This window comes from Lagopus leucura, unplaced genomic scaffold, assembly GCF_019238085.1.
Source record: "Lagopus leucura isolate 7727_CA_CO unplaced genomic scaffold, USGS_WTPT01 Super-Scaffold_100021, whole genome shotgun sequence".
NCBI classification, from domain to species: domain Eukaryota; kingdom Metazoa; phylum Chordata; class Aves; order Galliformes; family Phasianidae; genus Lagopus; species Lagopus leucura.
This window is the reverse complement of record NW_024962274.1, coordinates 9,917,428-9,933,489: the sequence shown is the minus strand read 5'-3', so window position 1 is coordinate 9,933,489 and position 16,062 is coordinate 9,917,428. Positions and strand designations below refer to the sequence as shown.

The 16,062-nt window shown below is 39.6% G+C and overlaps 1 protein-coding gene across 1 annotated transcript; it reads right to left on the bottom strand.

Annotated features, from left to right (window-relative positions):
• Window positions 1-178: 178 nt before the first annotated feature.
• COPB2 (COPI coat complex subunit beta 2) lies at window positions 179-14,407 on the bottom strand. The gene is made up of 22 exons (XM_042878313.1): window positions 14,301-14,407; window positions 13,342-13,479; window positions 12,710-12,796; window positions 10,784-10,910; window positions 9,562-9,710; window positions 8,606-8,752; window positions 7,407-7,506; window positions 7,135-7,277; window positions 6,721-6,920; window positions 6,092-6,202; window positions 5,740-5,828; window positions 5,538-5,644; window positions 5,106-5,249; window positions 4,447-4,577; window positions 3,962-4,169; window positions 3,628-3,738; window positions 2,731-2,945; window positions 2,379-2,471; window positions 2,120-2,300; window positions 1,923-1,991; window positions 939-1,031; window positions 179-523 (listed from the first exon to the last, which is right to left on the bottom strand). The coding sequence occupies exons 1-22, from the start codon at window positions 14,301-14,303 to the stop codon at window positions 428-430; spliced, it is 2,742 nt and encodes a 913-aa protein (XP_042734247.1). The 5' UTR covers window positions 14,304-14,407; the 3' UTR covers window positions 179-427.
• Between the last annotated feature and the right edge of the window lie 1,655 nt (window positions 14,408-16,062).

Here is a 16,062-nt window from a genome sequence, read left to right as displayed (position 1 = left end):
GCATGCTAAAAACATGTTTTGGTACATAATAGGACTCGCTAGAGAGACAGCTTAGTTGCAGAAGAACTATATGTGAACTCCCTCTTGTCACATTCTCTTCTACTTCAAGGTGATGGATGCTGAATAAACACTTGCCTGTAATTCAATTTACTTCTTGAAATAGAGGAGAGAACAGGAATGGAATGTTTAAAAGGATTTATTGAACTGCATGTTAAATGAAAATGCTTCCACGATGCTTTAGAGCAGGTCTATGTCTTAAATTTCAACATACTCAAATCTTTTACAGTTGCAGGGTTTGCCCCTCTCCCTGCATCTACGTGGTCCATCTTCTGTATAAAAATCGAGTTAATGTGGAGCATGTAGTCCACAGAACTTCATTCCTTTGTTTGGAGTAAGCAGTAGTTGAGTTGGTCATCCAGAACTCTGTTCAGTCATCTAAGATCTCTTCATCCAGATTGATATCTGTGGTATCAATATCCTCCAGGTCTAAGTTATCGAGGTCGTCTTCCAAATCCAGAAGTGTCTGGGAATTAAGTCCAGAGAGACACATTAGACAGCTGTTGTGACAGCGTAGTTTGTATAATGCTATACGAGGTACTGAAACATTCAGCAACATTAAGGCAGTCAAGTAGTGCATAAGACCTACAATAACCTCCAGAAAGAAATGCCTTCTTGAATAAGAAAGCAGTTTGCAGTACTGGAACTTGTTATTTTGTTCTGAGTTGTGACTCCACTTGTTTCCTTTTAAGCCCACAAGGCTGTTAGGAATTGTTCTACATTACTGTGTACAGTTTCTGCACTCTACAGGAAGAGATCCACACAGTGTAATAAGTCTCAGGAGCGTGGTTCATATAAAGATAAAAGTGACATTATGTGGTATACTTAAGTTCTTCATTCAGCCATGACACTCCTTCCATTCCTAAGATACATTCCAGTACCTTTTGATCTCGTGGTGGAAGCAGATCAGAATTCTGCAGTACTGTATTCATCACTTCTGGTTTAGGAGATGGAACTGCTTCTTCTGTCTTTTTCTAATGAAAAAGATAACTTTTGTTAAAATTAAGCAAACAACAGCCCTTCTGCACATCCCCCAAGCTTTGATGGCTGTCTTCTAAAATTTCTCTCAGTAATTCCAGAATCACATCTTCACAGCCATTAAGTTTTCTGGTCTCCAGAGGAGCCTACCATGTTTGTTTCCCCCCGTTGCCCCCATTTAATTCAAAGCAGTTGTTAGAAAAAAGAAAAAACAGCCTTCAGTCTGTGTCAATTAATTTAAAGAACTTAAAACTGAAGTGCAACTGAAGAACATGGCAGGCCTTGTTTATAGCTTCTATGCAAGATAATTGTAAATTAACATGTAGATAACTTTCACAAGGTGAAAACTTTCACTTGAGTGATAAAACCATCAGTCTGAGCTACTTCACTACTTAGAATATTCTATTTCCAAATAATCAATCTGAACTCCTACTCTCTAACTTTCGAAGCAGTCTTACTTCAGCCATGCACAATAGCAACAAATATAAAGCATCTGTAATTGCTGAGGTATGTAAGAGATTCCAAGGTCCGACTACTGAGCTTTCAGAGTGCTGGAAGCAGTTGAGGCAGTAAGGGTTTTGATATGCAGTTTTTTTCAGGATGAATTCAGTGGCAGCACTGTGATTACACACACGTACTTGAGTGAAATGGTAGCAGAACAAAAACATAAGCAGCCACACGGAGTAAATAATTCTGTAACTACTAATGACTTCTTTAGTCTACTTTTTTAGTCTAGAAGTCTGAGGCAGAAGAATGTGGAACTCAACTGCAGTAGTCAAGCCAGTAAGAGCAACAGTTCAATCATCACAGCTGTACAGTAACATCCACCCTGGAGAACTTCCAACACAAGCACTTCTTAGGCTTCGTCATTTGGTGGTAACACTGACCTGAGATGCCATTACTCCCGATGGTTCAAAGCCTTTTGCTTCTTCAAGTAAGTTTCTTTCTTCATTTGGCTAAAATATAGGAAGTGCAGACATGTTAATGGAATGTTTAAGTAAGTAATTTCATTGACTTGCTTACAGCAGAATTTGCACAACTTCGAATTTTTCAGAGAAAATAGGAACTCTCACTTCTTACTTACAGTGACAAGGGGGTATTCCTTGGCGGGCCGCAGGTCAGCAAGACTTTGTTTAACATATTCTTCAGCAACAAAAGCTTCCTTTAATCCAGGGAAAAGATTTTCATATTCTGTAGGGTCAGCAAGAGATTCAGCAGCTTTCTGGTTAACTTTAGAGAGACTCTCCCGCCACAGTTTAACAACCCTGGAGACAGAGATCAGATTCATTGTATAAAGGCAGTTTTGACTGTACTACTAGGACTTGCATATACTTTAATGTTACCTTGAAACTTGGCTTGGCAAATAGGTCCGTGCAAGAAAAGCAGCTTCTGGGAGACGTCCGGTTTTGATCAGGAGTTCCAAACACGAGTCAAGCCTAACAGATTTTAAAATAGAATTTTTATCAATAAGTTTTCAAGTTAGACTTTTGCATTATAGCTGTTCAGTCTGTGATGTCAGTAAATTAGAAGTGCCCGATTTTAAAAAGTAGGCATCATCAAACAGTTTTTCTGAAGGGTACGTGCTACTGTCTTTCCTCTTGAAATTAAGTTAGCTGTAGTTTACCATTTGGAGATCAGATGTTCTTTGTGTTTCAGAAAGCCCAACGAGGACCATCTGAATTCCTCACTACTTACTTTCCCTGCAGGAAGTAGCTCATAAATGCAACGTTGTTCTTGCCATCTTTTTCTGCTCCTTCAGCTAATTTATTCACCATGTTTGCGTTTCCTGAGGCTGTGGCCAGTAGAAGTAGTCCTCCATAGTCTTGTGCATGGTGGAGACACTCCTGGGCCAGGCCAAACTGGCATTTACTAATGGCAAGTTCAGCAAGTTGCTTCCACTTCTGTTCTGACTAAAAAGCACAACAGGAGGGAGGAGAAAGAAAAAACCAAAGCTCATGTTTTTGAATACCATTAAAGATTTTTAAAGCATTCAACATAAGCTCTAAGTTCACCTATTAAGGTACTGTATCCCATCAGTGCACTTGTCTTACCGTTAAGATACAATGACTATTGCAGTTTGTTCTGCACGTACCACTGCCATGCTGTCACTACACAGCATGGACATTGCTTTATGCTCTCCCTGTTGAATGAGGAACATTAACTTAGTCATACCACTTCCTTATTTTACAAAAGGAACAGTAAGACCAATTATCTTAATAATAAAATAATAATAAAAAAAAGCTGTAGGACAAATCACTGCCTGTCAGTCTTCCTAGAACATCAGAAATGATGCAAGTTTTTCAAGGCTGGAACAAAGGCCCAGAGGCTTCAGTTCTGCCACTTCTCTCTGTGGACTTCTCACTGAAGATTAAGGCTTTGTTCTTGGTTGGAATGTCTTACTCCCCAGGGGTAAGCAGACAACATGCTTCTGTTCCCATCCCACAGCTCAGGCAGAGAAACTTCAGTAAGGAAGTTGGAGGCATATTTACAGTGTTCACAGAGCTGTGCTGCACCTTCACACTGCCTTTTCTTACGGGGCCTCTAGGATTTATAATCAGAATTATTACGAATCACCAGAAATTGTATGTTTACCTCTGCTTCTACTGCAAGCTGATAAGCAATTTTTAATTCTCCCAGCTGAAGAGCAAGTTCAAAACGATGCTCTGGATCTGTAGATACTGCAAGAGCTTGTTGTTTGAAGCCCTGAAGTAAACAGATAATCAAAATAATCCATCAGGTCAAACAGCATCCTAGAAGTCTTAACAAAAGCCATCTAAAGAAAAGATTACAGTGTTCCAAATAAATACAGATGATTAAGAAGATTCACTTACAGGAAGTTAGTGGCTTTTTTAGTTCTTACGTAGCAAATTCAATTACAAATAATCAGCTGATTACTTTTTTGATGTCTAAGAAATAGTTCTCTTGCCTGTTTTTCAAGAAAATGTGCAACTCTGGTTCTCTGCTCTTTTGGAATTGTGGGAAGAACTTTGTCAGCCATACCGAAGTCTCTTCTCATCACAGCAGTTTGATATTCAAGCACTGAGACCAGCAAAGAGTAGCTAACAATGTTTAGCTCTTTATCACCCAAATACAGTCGGTTGTCCTTAGGAATATACCCCAAAAGATACATCGTCCTGAAACAAAACAAAGATTTTTCACCTTGGATAAGTTTACTATGAGGTATTACATAAAAAAATCCAATGGTAGCAAGAATATTTGCATCAACTTTTACTCTATAAATAGCATTACATGAAAGCGTGGTTATCCTATGCAAGATTACATTAATTGCCTCAGAACATTAGCATTATAAAGTAACCAAAATTAATACAGCAGGGCAAGTGGAGGATTTACCTTGCCATAACTTGTACTGAAAAATGTAGGGCTTTCTTACAATCTAATGCAGCAACTTACCTGTCTAAATGGGCAATCGTGACAATTTCTCCTCCAACGTAGTAGTTGAGTCTGTTCACAGAGCTGGTGTAAATAAAGCAGTCGCCAACCCACAAGCCTGTTTTCACAATCTCCTGAATCTCACCAAGAACCTGCAAATTAAAGTTAATCAAAAAGCTACTCTGAGACAGCAGTAAGACTACTGTGTTTTCCAATTAAATGTAACATTCTGTACTTCCACAGACACAAGGGTAAGTTGCAAAAGAAGCTTCAGGTATAAATGTGAAGTTCTGTAATCTATGCCTTCAGTTTCACAAAAAACTTTTAAATAAAACTTTTTAATAAAAAAACTTTTTAATAAAAAAATCTCTATCTCAATAATTAACTAAATGACAAATCCAGAAAGGAAATACCAAATTAAGTGTTAAACAAGATAATCAAAATATAAGCTTCCTCACTACATTTTTGCTGTTTTTCACTTGTTCTTAAACTTCTGTCAAATTTCAAAATACCAAAAGGACAGAAAACTTTTTTTTGTAAGTTCTGTGAACATGCAACCCAAATGCACGATGTCTGGAAAATTTAGTAGTGTCAGTTAAAGACCAACTTTGCTATACTCTGGCAAGACTTGCTTCAGTGATCTCTGATCCTGGTCATATTCCATTTTTAAATACAGATACCTCAAATGCATCTTCAATTCCATCTTCAGTGACTCCTTCGTGTGTTTCTTGGGCAGATGCAACTTTTTCTGATAGATATTTCAGAATGAAGAATGACTCTTCTGTAGCAATGCAGACAAGCTCACCCGAGTCAGACCAGAAAATCTGTGTCATCAGAATCAATAATGGCACTGGTTTAGAGAGCCCAAGTTAAGGGAGAAAGTATATTTTAGCTTTAATTTGTACAAACTCTCATAGCAGCCTTAGGAACCAAGAAGCCAACACACATATAAGATTTTCTTCCCTTTCATTGCAAGGCAGAGATAAACCTAGGATGTTGTTACTTTACAGTTGACAGCTTGGCTTCATTACAGAAAACAAAAATCGAGTTAGTCAAAACTGAGTAAACACAGACATGTAGGTGTAGATTCATATCTTCCTTTCAAAACTTACATGTTTGGGCTGAATTTCAATTCTGCGGATCAGTTCTGTGTTCTCCCAATCATAGAATGCCAAACCATTAACAGATCTAACTCCCAGCAGGAAGCCACCATAGATGCCTGCAAGAAAACAAAGGTTGAAGAATTTTGCATTGTGCAGACTGTGCACACTGTGCACACGCATCAGTATGCGTATTCCAGAAGTAAATACTCACCTTCTGCTCCAAAATCAGGTTTGAATGATTTCTTCTCCTTGAAGTTTTTAAATATCTTTACAACACTGTTGCTCTCTCTGATTGCATATCTAGAGATTGCATTATAAAAATATTACTTGCCTGTTAAAGTAGCAAACTACTAAAATAGTAAACTGCTACAAGAAAACCCCCTGCATTTCTCTTCAAAAACAAGCAGAGCACAACAAATAGAAAACATTTAAATAGTACCTTTTTTAAGTTCATCATTCAAACCTTTTTTTTTTTGTCTTAAGCCCAACTTAGTGTTTGTACAGACTGAAATGTAGCAGCAGCAAATTTCAGTTAATACAAAGGATAAACCTGCAACACTTACTCTGATGAATCATGTGCCCATACGAACTCCTGTGCAGAACCAAAACTCTTGTTCCTCAAAGCCATAGCTGTGTAAATGATGTATTCACCATCACCACACACTACAACAAACCTACAGCAAGACAAAGATGCAGCCTGTCAGACATGCACATTCAGTGCACTAGATCAAACACACAAATCACCTGAAGATATTAAAAGCCTGTATCACAATTAATGCAAATGCAGACAAAATTAAATAGGACAACTTTGTGCATTTCCAAGCCCATCACATAATGGATTTTTTCTGCTTTATTTTTGCTAGCTACCTGCTATCCTTTCTTGCTTCTGCTCTCCACTCTGCTGCATTTCTAATGTGTATCCCTTTACCTTTTCTTCCATATTAGCTTATCTAATTAAAAAATGTGAGACATGATAGAAGAATTTGGCTTGCTACTACTACATTATATATTTTGTTTGCCCTATTTACAAAGTGCAACTTGTTTGTTTAAAATGTGAGCTATCATGCAGATGAAACCCCTCTATGCCATAGGCTCTTGGTCATTATCAGGACACATGCAATAACATTTCCAGTATAAAAAAAAGCAACAAAACAAAACCAATTTTTTTTTTTTTTTTTCTGAAATCAATTACCGTCCATTAGGGTTGTGTTGAATTGTTTGAGGATATATTTCACAGCTCCCCATGTCCTTCACAGCCAGTGGCAATCTTTCTCCATCTTTAATTTCAGCATCTCCCATAGCTTTCAAGTTGGCCTGCTGGACTTCTGAATGTTTAGCCCAAATGATTTTTCCATTTGCATCCATGGACATGGCTGGTTCTTCACGACCAAGCTAGGAAACATAGCATAAGAACTTAGCAGACGGAGAAAGTACTATTTGGATTTTCTGTTCAGTTCAACACATCTAGTGAAATATCCTGGCTTTGTCTAAAAATGACCATTAAAATGCTAAATGATCAGTATTTTGTATGTTACTACAAAGTTAGTTGCTCTTTACACAGGACAGCCACGAATCACCCTCTCCCATTTCAAGTAGCTAATCGTACCTTAACAATGATGCTGCCTTCATCATAGCCCAAAGCCACATTATTGGATCCCCTCAAACTGGCCACACACCACACTCTCTCCATCCCATAGTTGAGCGTACTTTCCAGCCGGTAGGTGCTTGAATGCCAAATGCGCACAGTTCCTAGAAGAAAGGAATGCGTGCCTTATTGCTTTCCTCAGCGTAACACCTCCTGATGTGTGCCCACACCACAGCAAAACATCCCCCGTAAGTCCCTCCCCTATCCCTTATGTAGCAGAAAAAGGCAATTACCATCTTCTGAGCCCGTGATGATGATAGGCAGTTCAGGATGGAAGCTGACACAGGACACGTTCTGAGCATGTCCTTCCAGTGTTTGTACACATGTTTTGTTCTGCAAAAAGAGTTGAAAGGACAGGTGCAGGTAATAAACAAGTTGCAACACTTCAATGTTTGTTTCTTAATAAATAAAATCCAGAAGTCTATCTCAAAGCATGTATTTTTTCTAGATTTCTTCCAGTAACATTTATTTCTAAGACGCTGAAGCAGCAGCATTAAACATGTATTACGTAACAATGATTGCACTGACTTGATTTCTTCTCCCTGATGGAAAACTATCTATTTTCCTTCTGCTTTCTGTTTTCTGCTCACAAAATAGGCTTTCTCAGAGCTTGGTAGTGCAACAGAATAAAGACAGGCAGACAGCTGGGATTGCTTAAAAAAAAAAAAATCAGAGCAAAACATACCTGAATTCAATTATAGGTGAAGAAACACCTAATATCTTCATCAAGGATGTTTATTCACAGCTGTTAAAGAAAAGTCTACTCTGCTTGAAGCAAGTAGGAGTGGACTGTCTAATTAATACATACAGCTTTATGTATTAGTAAAGCTTTAAGCTCAGTTATGTAACGGTCATTGCTGTAGTGCATATTTTAATTAATACTACTAGCTTTGATTTCTGATCTTGGATTTAATTGTGGACACTACACTTCAACAACCTGAAACTCCTATCTAACGAACTTCATCTTGCCCTTCTGACCATTAATGCATTTGTACACAGGAAGAATTTATGAGCTCCGCTTTCCAGCAATTGTCTCAATTTTTTTCTTTCCTGTACAGCATTCAAATGAGGCAATAACGCAACTCATTTGATGACCTGTCAAGTACATGTGAGCATGCATACATGCATGAACATGTGTGCCTGTGTAATGAGTCCAGACAGTAAACAGACAAGGAAAAATCAAAGTTAACACTATTAACAACACCTTAGCATCAAATTTAAGTAACCCCTAAGTTCATTTGTAGAATTCACAGCATGCTCTCTAAAGAGTTAACAACTGAAATCTGAAAAATGTATCATGAAACAGTTCCCACTTTCTTCTTTCTAAGGAAGGAAAAGGTGTCGATGTTTTCAAGTCCTTTTCCTTTTTACAGTTTCATGATTTTGCTGTGGCAAAGTCTATGCAATAGCCTGCAGAAAGCTGGACACACACCTGGTAGTCCCAGATCTTAACCAACCGGTCATCTGCCCCCGAAATGAGGTACGGCTTGTCTCCTCCGCTGTAGTAGTCAATGCAGTTCACCCCTTTCTCATGGCCTTCCAGAGTAAAGTTGGGTGAAGAGGAGCCAAGCTGCCACACCTTTCCAGGGAAAAAAAAAAAAAAGACATCAAAAATCCCCATGTAAGTTTTGATCCTCTCTCATCTAGGCCAACCTTGCCAAACAGAGTTTGTATTCTAATGCAGTCAGCAGTCAGGCTGTAGATACACTGACATTTTCCCACAATCATTGCATCACAGCAGTATTTAAACACATCTCATCTCAGTAGCTGAAGATGGATGAAATCAAAATTGTCTTTTTACAGCCAGTATACTGCTAATTTATAGGGAACTTGAGGAACTCTCACTCTCCCGCTGGTTGTAAACCAACAGTCCCAGATACTCAGTTTCACAGCAAATGAAGCTCAGAGTCTGCTGTCAGAAGACTGAAGACACCTTTGGATTCAGTTTAAAAGACTTGTAGCAAATGACTACAAATAATGGGAGAAAATAATTTTATTTTTATTTTTTAAAGGCAGCCAGTTAAAGGCTGGGTAACACTGTATGTTGTAGGTTCAATTCTCCTGACTACACTTAAACAGTACAACCACTACCCCATCCTGTGTCTCTCGAGTTCCAAGAGGAATGCAGCAATCACTGAAGTTTAATTTCAGTGATTAAAGGTGTCAGGTAATCTTGTACATTTACTGAATTACTATTATGTGCATAGTTAGTATGCATATAGGAACTCAACCAAAATACACATCTTCACACAATAAAAATTCTATTACTGACCTACTTCTAAGAATTTTAACCCACTGTTCTCATTAATGGTTTGCATGTTCCTTCTGATTATTACTTTTTAACTAAAAAAAAAAAAAGCCCCCCAAAAAACCAACAGAATCCTCTACCTTGATTGTCCTATCCAAAGAGGCACTGGCAAACTGATTATTATCTTTTGGGTTTATGACGATCTGCATGACATAATGGGTATGTCCTTCAAACACTTGAGAACAAGACCATTTCTTATCCCAGTCCCAGAGTTTAATAAGCATGTCATCTGAGGAAAAATAAAACAGTAAAAATCAAGCTTCAGTTAGTTCAACACCTTCTGAAATAATGTAATCGTAATGACTTCAAGTTAAAGGTTCCTTCGTGTCTTCTCCTTGAAAGGAGGCAATGCTAATTCTCAAGATAAATTATTTTCTCAATGTTTAAAATCGCTGTTCCTTACTTTCAGGAAGACCACAGGGAATACAAGTTTCTCTAAAAGATTCTCCAGTAGAATGGTTATAAAACTAAGCAATGAGCCTGCCCAGATCACATAAATACACAATTTCTGTTCAGAAAATGAATCTGTCTTACAGAGACTAGGAATAGATATTAAGGTATTAAATTATTAATCTTAAAATAATGGGCAGATTTTAAAGAATTAAACCTGTGCTCTCTTCTTCGGCACCTACTGTAACGATCATTAAGGAATAGAAAGCAGAAACAACCAGGTTGGCTTCCTGATATCTTTATTTCAAGTGTATTATCTTCAGCAGAAATAACCACGATGCTTCCAACACAAACCGTTCACTATATTCTAGCAGTGCTCAGGCTGTATCAGCACCATCTCCAGGAATGGAAAGGACTGAGAAAATGATGTATGTACTCTTGGGAAAGATTTGCTGGGATACTGTGATTTTCCATTCCTAGCTCAAATAACAGAATACTGTCACATGGTGGGAAGAACAGGTGAGAGTTACATTCTGCTTCAACTCAGATTGTTAGCTGAAATACAGAAGTACTTAAAAAACAAAACAAAACAAAGGAGCTTCAGTGAAGCAAACTCTAGAAGGGTAACTAATTATCATCTATGTGAACTTTTTATTGAGCAGTTATTAAGCAACAAGATTCTGAGGTCTACTCTGGCAAGAATATAAGCTATAATATTTTCAATTCTAAGTAGAATTTATACTCCATTAAAAATATGAACGTAGCTGGCAGAGAAATAACAACTGATAGGCTAGCTACTTGCTCAAGGATTTCTGTTTAGCAGAAACCTGAAAAAACATGCAATTGCTATCTAGTCAGAACCCTGTAAGTAGTTGATGAAAAACATATCAAAATATATCAATGAGCTCTTACCACTGCTGGTCAGTATGAAAGGCTGTGTGGGATGTACAGCAATACAACGAATGTAATCTGAGTGTGCTTCAAACATGTGCACTCTTTCCAGGGTGTTGTAATTAAAAACTCTAATTTGCATGTCATCCTGTGAAAGAGATCAGAATAAAAAACTGTAACAGTACTTTCCATATAATACACCACAACATGCTGTAGAGTAGCTAGACAGAACATTCCACTATTGAAGAATCTCTTACAATGATATGTTCAAGAAAAATTATTTTCTGAATCTACCTAAATGAAATAAATTATTACTTGGCTCAGAAGTCTATAAATTACCCAGCATTATACCAAGGCATTCATAAAATAAACTTCAGCTAAAAATTCATTTTAAAAAGATGCATTTTAAATGATCTTTTGATTTTAAATAAAGTGCTTTGAAAGTTATTAATGCCTAATATGAAAATGAAAAGCAAGGTTCTTGCACTAAAACAAATGGAAAACTGATGTCAACTTGATTGCTTTTCAGGAAGGATGTGAACAAAAGAAAAGGTGTCTTTATTTCAGATACAGTATTCTCCTCAGAAGTATTCCCAAATCTTTACTTAGGTGTAGAATTTAGCACATTACTTGTTCTATCCAATCTATTTTCTTTTCCACCCTTTTCCTCTCATATACATCTGTTTAAGAAAAAACATCTACAGAAAACAATTGCCAGTATGGCAGAGAAGAACATGCACCTCTTTGAAATCAGGCTAACAGTGCAATGAACATCCAACGTGAAGAATAAGCAATAAATAACATCACAATTTCATAGTTACTTTGAAAAAGACTTGGCCCTGTTTCTAAAAGCAGCTTTGCCTTTTCCTCACCATTTCTTCACCAGTGCTTGCAGCCTCCCCTGGGAAAGCTAAGATACAGCTGCACAATGAATCAGACTGAGGAATTGACCCAGGTGGAAATAAATTGATAAGAACACATATTAACTTCCACCAGCTCCTAATCCAGCTTCCCATGCAGCTTTTTGAACTCTTGTGCTGACAGAGGAGAGGCAGTGCTGTACCTCTAGGGAAATAGCACTGAGTTACTGTTGCTTTAACTAACTGTGTCATGGCAGCATAAGGCAGCCGAAGGACAAGAAATTGTATTTACTGTGTGTATAGTGCAGAAGACTAGAAAGAAAAAACGTAGACAATATTTTAGGCATCACTTCAACTTAGATAAACTTTATCACAGAGAACTCTCTGACTTTCCAACAGATGACCCATGCCTTCCACGTACAACTTTCAATGACCAATCTAAAGGCCAAAGCAGGAACAGTCTGCTGAACCCTTCAGGACACACCACCCCAAAACACTGTTCATGTCTTGACACACATCTCCTAATTCAATTTGCCATAACAATTATATGGTTTGGACACCAGATTAAGAACTGATCAATGTTCATTTCCTCAAGAAAAACGTGCTGTCAAGTTTAGAATAAAACTATTCAACGAATTTGCTTTGCAAAGAATAAAATGAGAGTATTTTTCTAGAGGGGAACAAAATTCTTAAAAAGTTTGAGTATAATCAGAAGAAAAGTAGAAAGCAGCTTTTAAGTCATCTTACCTTGAAAAATTAATAGTTTCAGCTTTGTTAAAGCAGCACTACAACTATTTAGTCAAAACTGTATGCTAGATGCACTTCAATTGACAGCAGAAGTTGAATACAGACCTACACTGCATTAGATATTAGATTTAGCCACATATTAGATTGTTCTCCTCTGAAATGAAAAATTTAAGTCTCCAAGTTAAAAGGAAAAAAAATTACTGGAGAAGAGTAATGAAGCATTCCTTTCTCTCTTGCACATTAACATTGAATCATTTTTATGTGACGTATAAAAGAACGGCATGAAAACAAATCAAGAGAAACTATTACTGCACATAGAAATCACAAGATGACAACTTACAGCTCCTGTAACAACCCAGTTCTTCCTTGCCACAAATTTGGCAGCTCTCACTGGCAGGTCACATACTTCAAAAGTCTTCACCAAAGTCTAAAAATAAAAGTTATACATTTAGAGCACTGGAGAAAATTACAGCTTTGAAATCAGTGCTCTGTACGCAGTCACTGACAACTCCCCAAGGGATACCACAACACAGCATGCACATGTTAAAGCTGCATCTGTATCCAAGAAGATATTTGTCTGTGTGCTCACCTTCTTGTTTTCCACTCAATCCCTTCAGACACCACTCACACCTCCAAATCAATTCTAAATCTGCTGCCCAATTTCAGCCACCAGTGACAGAGAAGCAGAGGTCTAGCATTTCCTACAACCTTCGTAATTACAGATTGCAAGTTCAATGGAGATTATTTTTGTATTTTTGAAACTAGATGTGTAAGAAATGAAACATCATTAGAGCTATGCTCAAGATAATACTTGCCTATTTTTACTGTGACTCTTGTATACAAGTCACAGAGAGCATAATCAACTAGTAGCAGCATTTTCAGATTTTTCTTGTATATCTGGTGTTGAAAGTTAGAATTGATATACGGGTCAGTTTTGAAAAAATCATAGTAAAGGAAAGTCAAAGTTATCACCTGTGTTTCATGGTTCCAAACGCAGACACTGCCATTGTAGAGACTTGCCAGCATCCATGGCTCTGTGGGGTGCAGGTCCACACTTTTCACCCGGTCAGACCGGGCTGTTAGCTTTCGCTTGATATCGAGTCGGAGAGGCTAGAGGTGAAAAAAAGGGAAACTCTGTGTTATTCCAGCCAAGTTAAACAGCCATAAAAATGTGCTGGAGGAAGAAAAGGCAGAACTAGCCCTTTAAATAAACAGGGTTAATCTCGTTTTATGACAAATAGAAAACTGCTCTTTTCCATCCATCTGCCTTTGCTTTTGTCTAGGGGGCAGAGATCTGGGGAGCAGGTCTGCTCCATCTACTTCGTGAGCTCGAAGTACTTCCATACTGCAAATGGCATCTCCAGCACAAAGAGGCTCTGCAAAGCTCCATACAACACTTCCACGATGTCTCTGAAGGAAAGCAAAAGGGACCTCCCTTCCAGTGCAAGTGACTACAAATGAATCTCCATTCTTTTTCACTCGAGAAAGACCAAACTTGTGGAGAAGTCAGCTGTTGCCTCAGAGAAGTTTTGTGCAACACAGAGATAGCGTTAAAATCATGAAGAGAAACTCAGCTTAGAGCAGAACACGCTGCCACAAGAACTGAGGGGAGGTAAAAGTTTAAGCGTTTCCATCACAAAGGAGGTTCCAACCTTCCACTTCAATCACCAGCAAAGCGATTTTCTGAGACAGTGCCAAGCACCACAACGCTCTCGGCCACCCGCAGCCCGGTGCCGCCGTGCCCACAGGCCCTTGGCGCTACGCTGTCACAGGGCCGGCGGCAGCTCAGGACCTCTCCACGAACGCTCCCCCACAACAACTCGGGCGCTGCCTGCCAGGCAGGTCACCTCCGCTGCTGCCTCCCTCTAACACCGCACGGCCCGGCCCGCTGATCTCTCCGCGGCCCCGCGCTCCCGCACTCCCTCACTCACCATGGCGCGGCGTCACCCCGTAGGAGCCCCGCGGCTGAGGTGTCCCAGGCCCGGCAGCCCGCACCCTCCGACGTGGAGCTTCCGGACGCGTCGTTCTCGCGAGAGCCGAACATCGCGCTCCCGGGCTTCGCGAGAGCAGGAGCCCCGTGGGATGCCGGGACTTGTAGTCCGTTCCGCCTCAACTACGACTCGCGGGGCGTTCTGGGAGTTGTAGTAACCGGGCGCGTGAGCGCGCGCTGCCACCTCACGGCGGCAGTAACGGTTGTAACGGGTGTCACGCTTGGCGGGAACGGAAACGGGGCCCGTGGCGTTCCCTGCAACACCGTTCTGTGTGTCTTTGTACCTCACAATCCGATGGTGGCGGTGGAAAGTCTCGGAGCTCTGCCCGCTTTACCTGATCTGCTGCTGTAACGGCGGCGCTGCTCAGAGCGGGCAAGGGCTCGGTGTGCGCTTATGGGTGTGAAATGCAGCGGGACACGTTTCTCTTCCGCTTGTGTTTTGTTGCCTGATGCTACAGCTCATGCAAGCCCCACTACAGCCGTGCAATCATAGAGCGTCCGGAGGTGGAGGCAACCCTCAAGGATCACTGCGGGCAGTCCCGGCTCCATGCAGCACCACGCTGAAACAGCTGTGCTCCGTGCGCCCCGGGCTGCAGGCGGTCCTCCGAGCACCAGGACGGCCATCTTCTAGAACCTGACAGAAACACGGTGCTGAACTTCAGGAAGTGCCGTTATTGAGGAAGGTTCTCCCAGTGTTGCTGCCAGGTTAATGTTCCATCGTTAATTAAAAATTGCAACCTCGATTTAGGTCTAGAAAAGAGGGGAATAACACAAAATATGGATTCAGTTAAAGAAAATACTTCTCTTGATACAAATGTGCACTTGGGGATTAGGAGCCCTGCGTGCTTCATTGGACAGAACAGTGGGAAGGATTACATTGCCCTGCAGCGTTTACAGTTTGAAGGACATAAACAAACAAAAGGATGACAAAGAGATTATTTCAACTATTGTTGCTTTTACTGCAAAGGAGCAAAGACAGAAAGACACTGGAAATTAGAAAAAGATGAGCTCAATGGAAATACATAGAACAGATGCCTGAAGCGAGGAGAGGGGCACAGTGTCAGCTGTTATGGGTGAGTTTAGACTTTTTGCTTCCACTTCAGGCTTTCTTTTCGCTTTATTTTTGTTATGCTAATGATTGTGGAATAATGCTTAAAACCCTTCAGAATGTAGAAGACAATTAAGAATTTAAGATTTTAGAGTGTAATTTGTGATTTTTAGGGAGGTGAGGTGTTTGGAACGGGATGGAACCCTGTAAGAAGTGCTGGGGAAAGATACCCCGTTAGAGCATGTATGTAGTGGGGGATGAACAATACACATATATTTTTCCTTGAAAAACCTCAACAAGGTCCTGCTGAGAGATGAGAGTGCCACAGGGGTATCAAAGATAGCAAGGAAAGTATGTGAAAGAATTAATCAAGAAAATAGTGGGGAAAGGACAAAATTAGCTTGATGTTTGTTTCTCTTAGGAAGTTGTAATAATAGAAAAACTAAAGTACAAGTAAAAAGACATGGGCTATAAGCCAAGGCTGATCTTGCAGAAGAAGAGGAGCAATGAAATAAGACCCAAACAAACAGTTCCGTGTATTAAGGATGAGAATATTTCTCACAATTGCTAGACATAATGGTACCAGTTTTGAATCAAGAAAAAATCCTCCACAAATTGTTGGGAATTCAGTGGGTATACAGAGAAAATATTATCA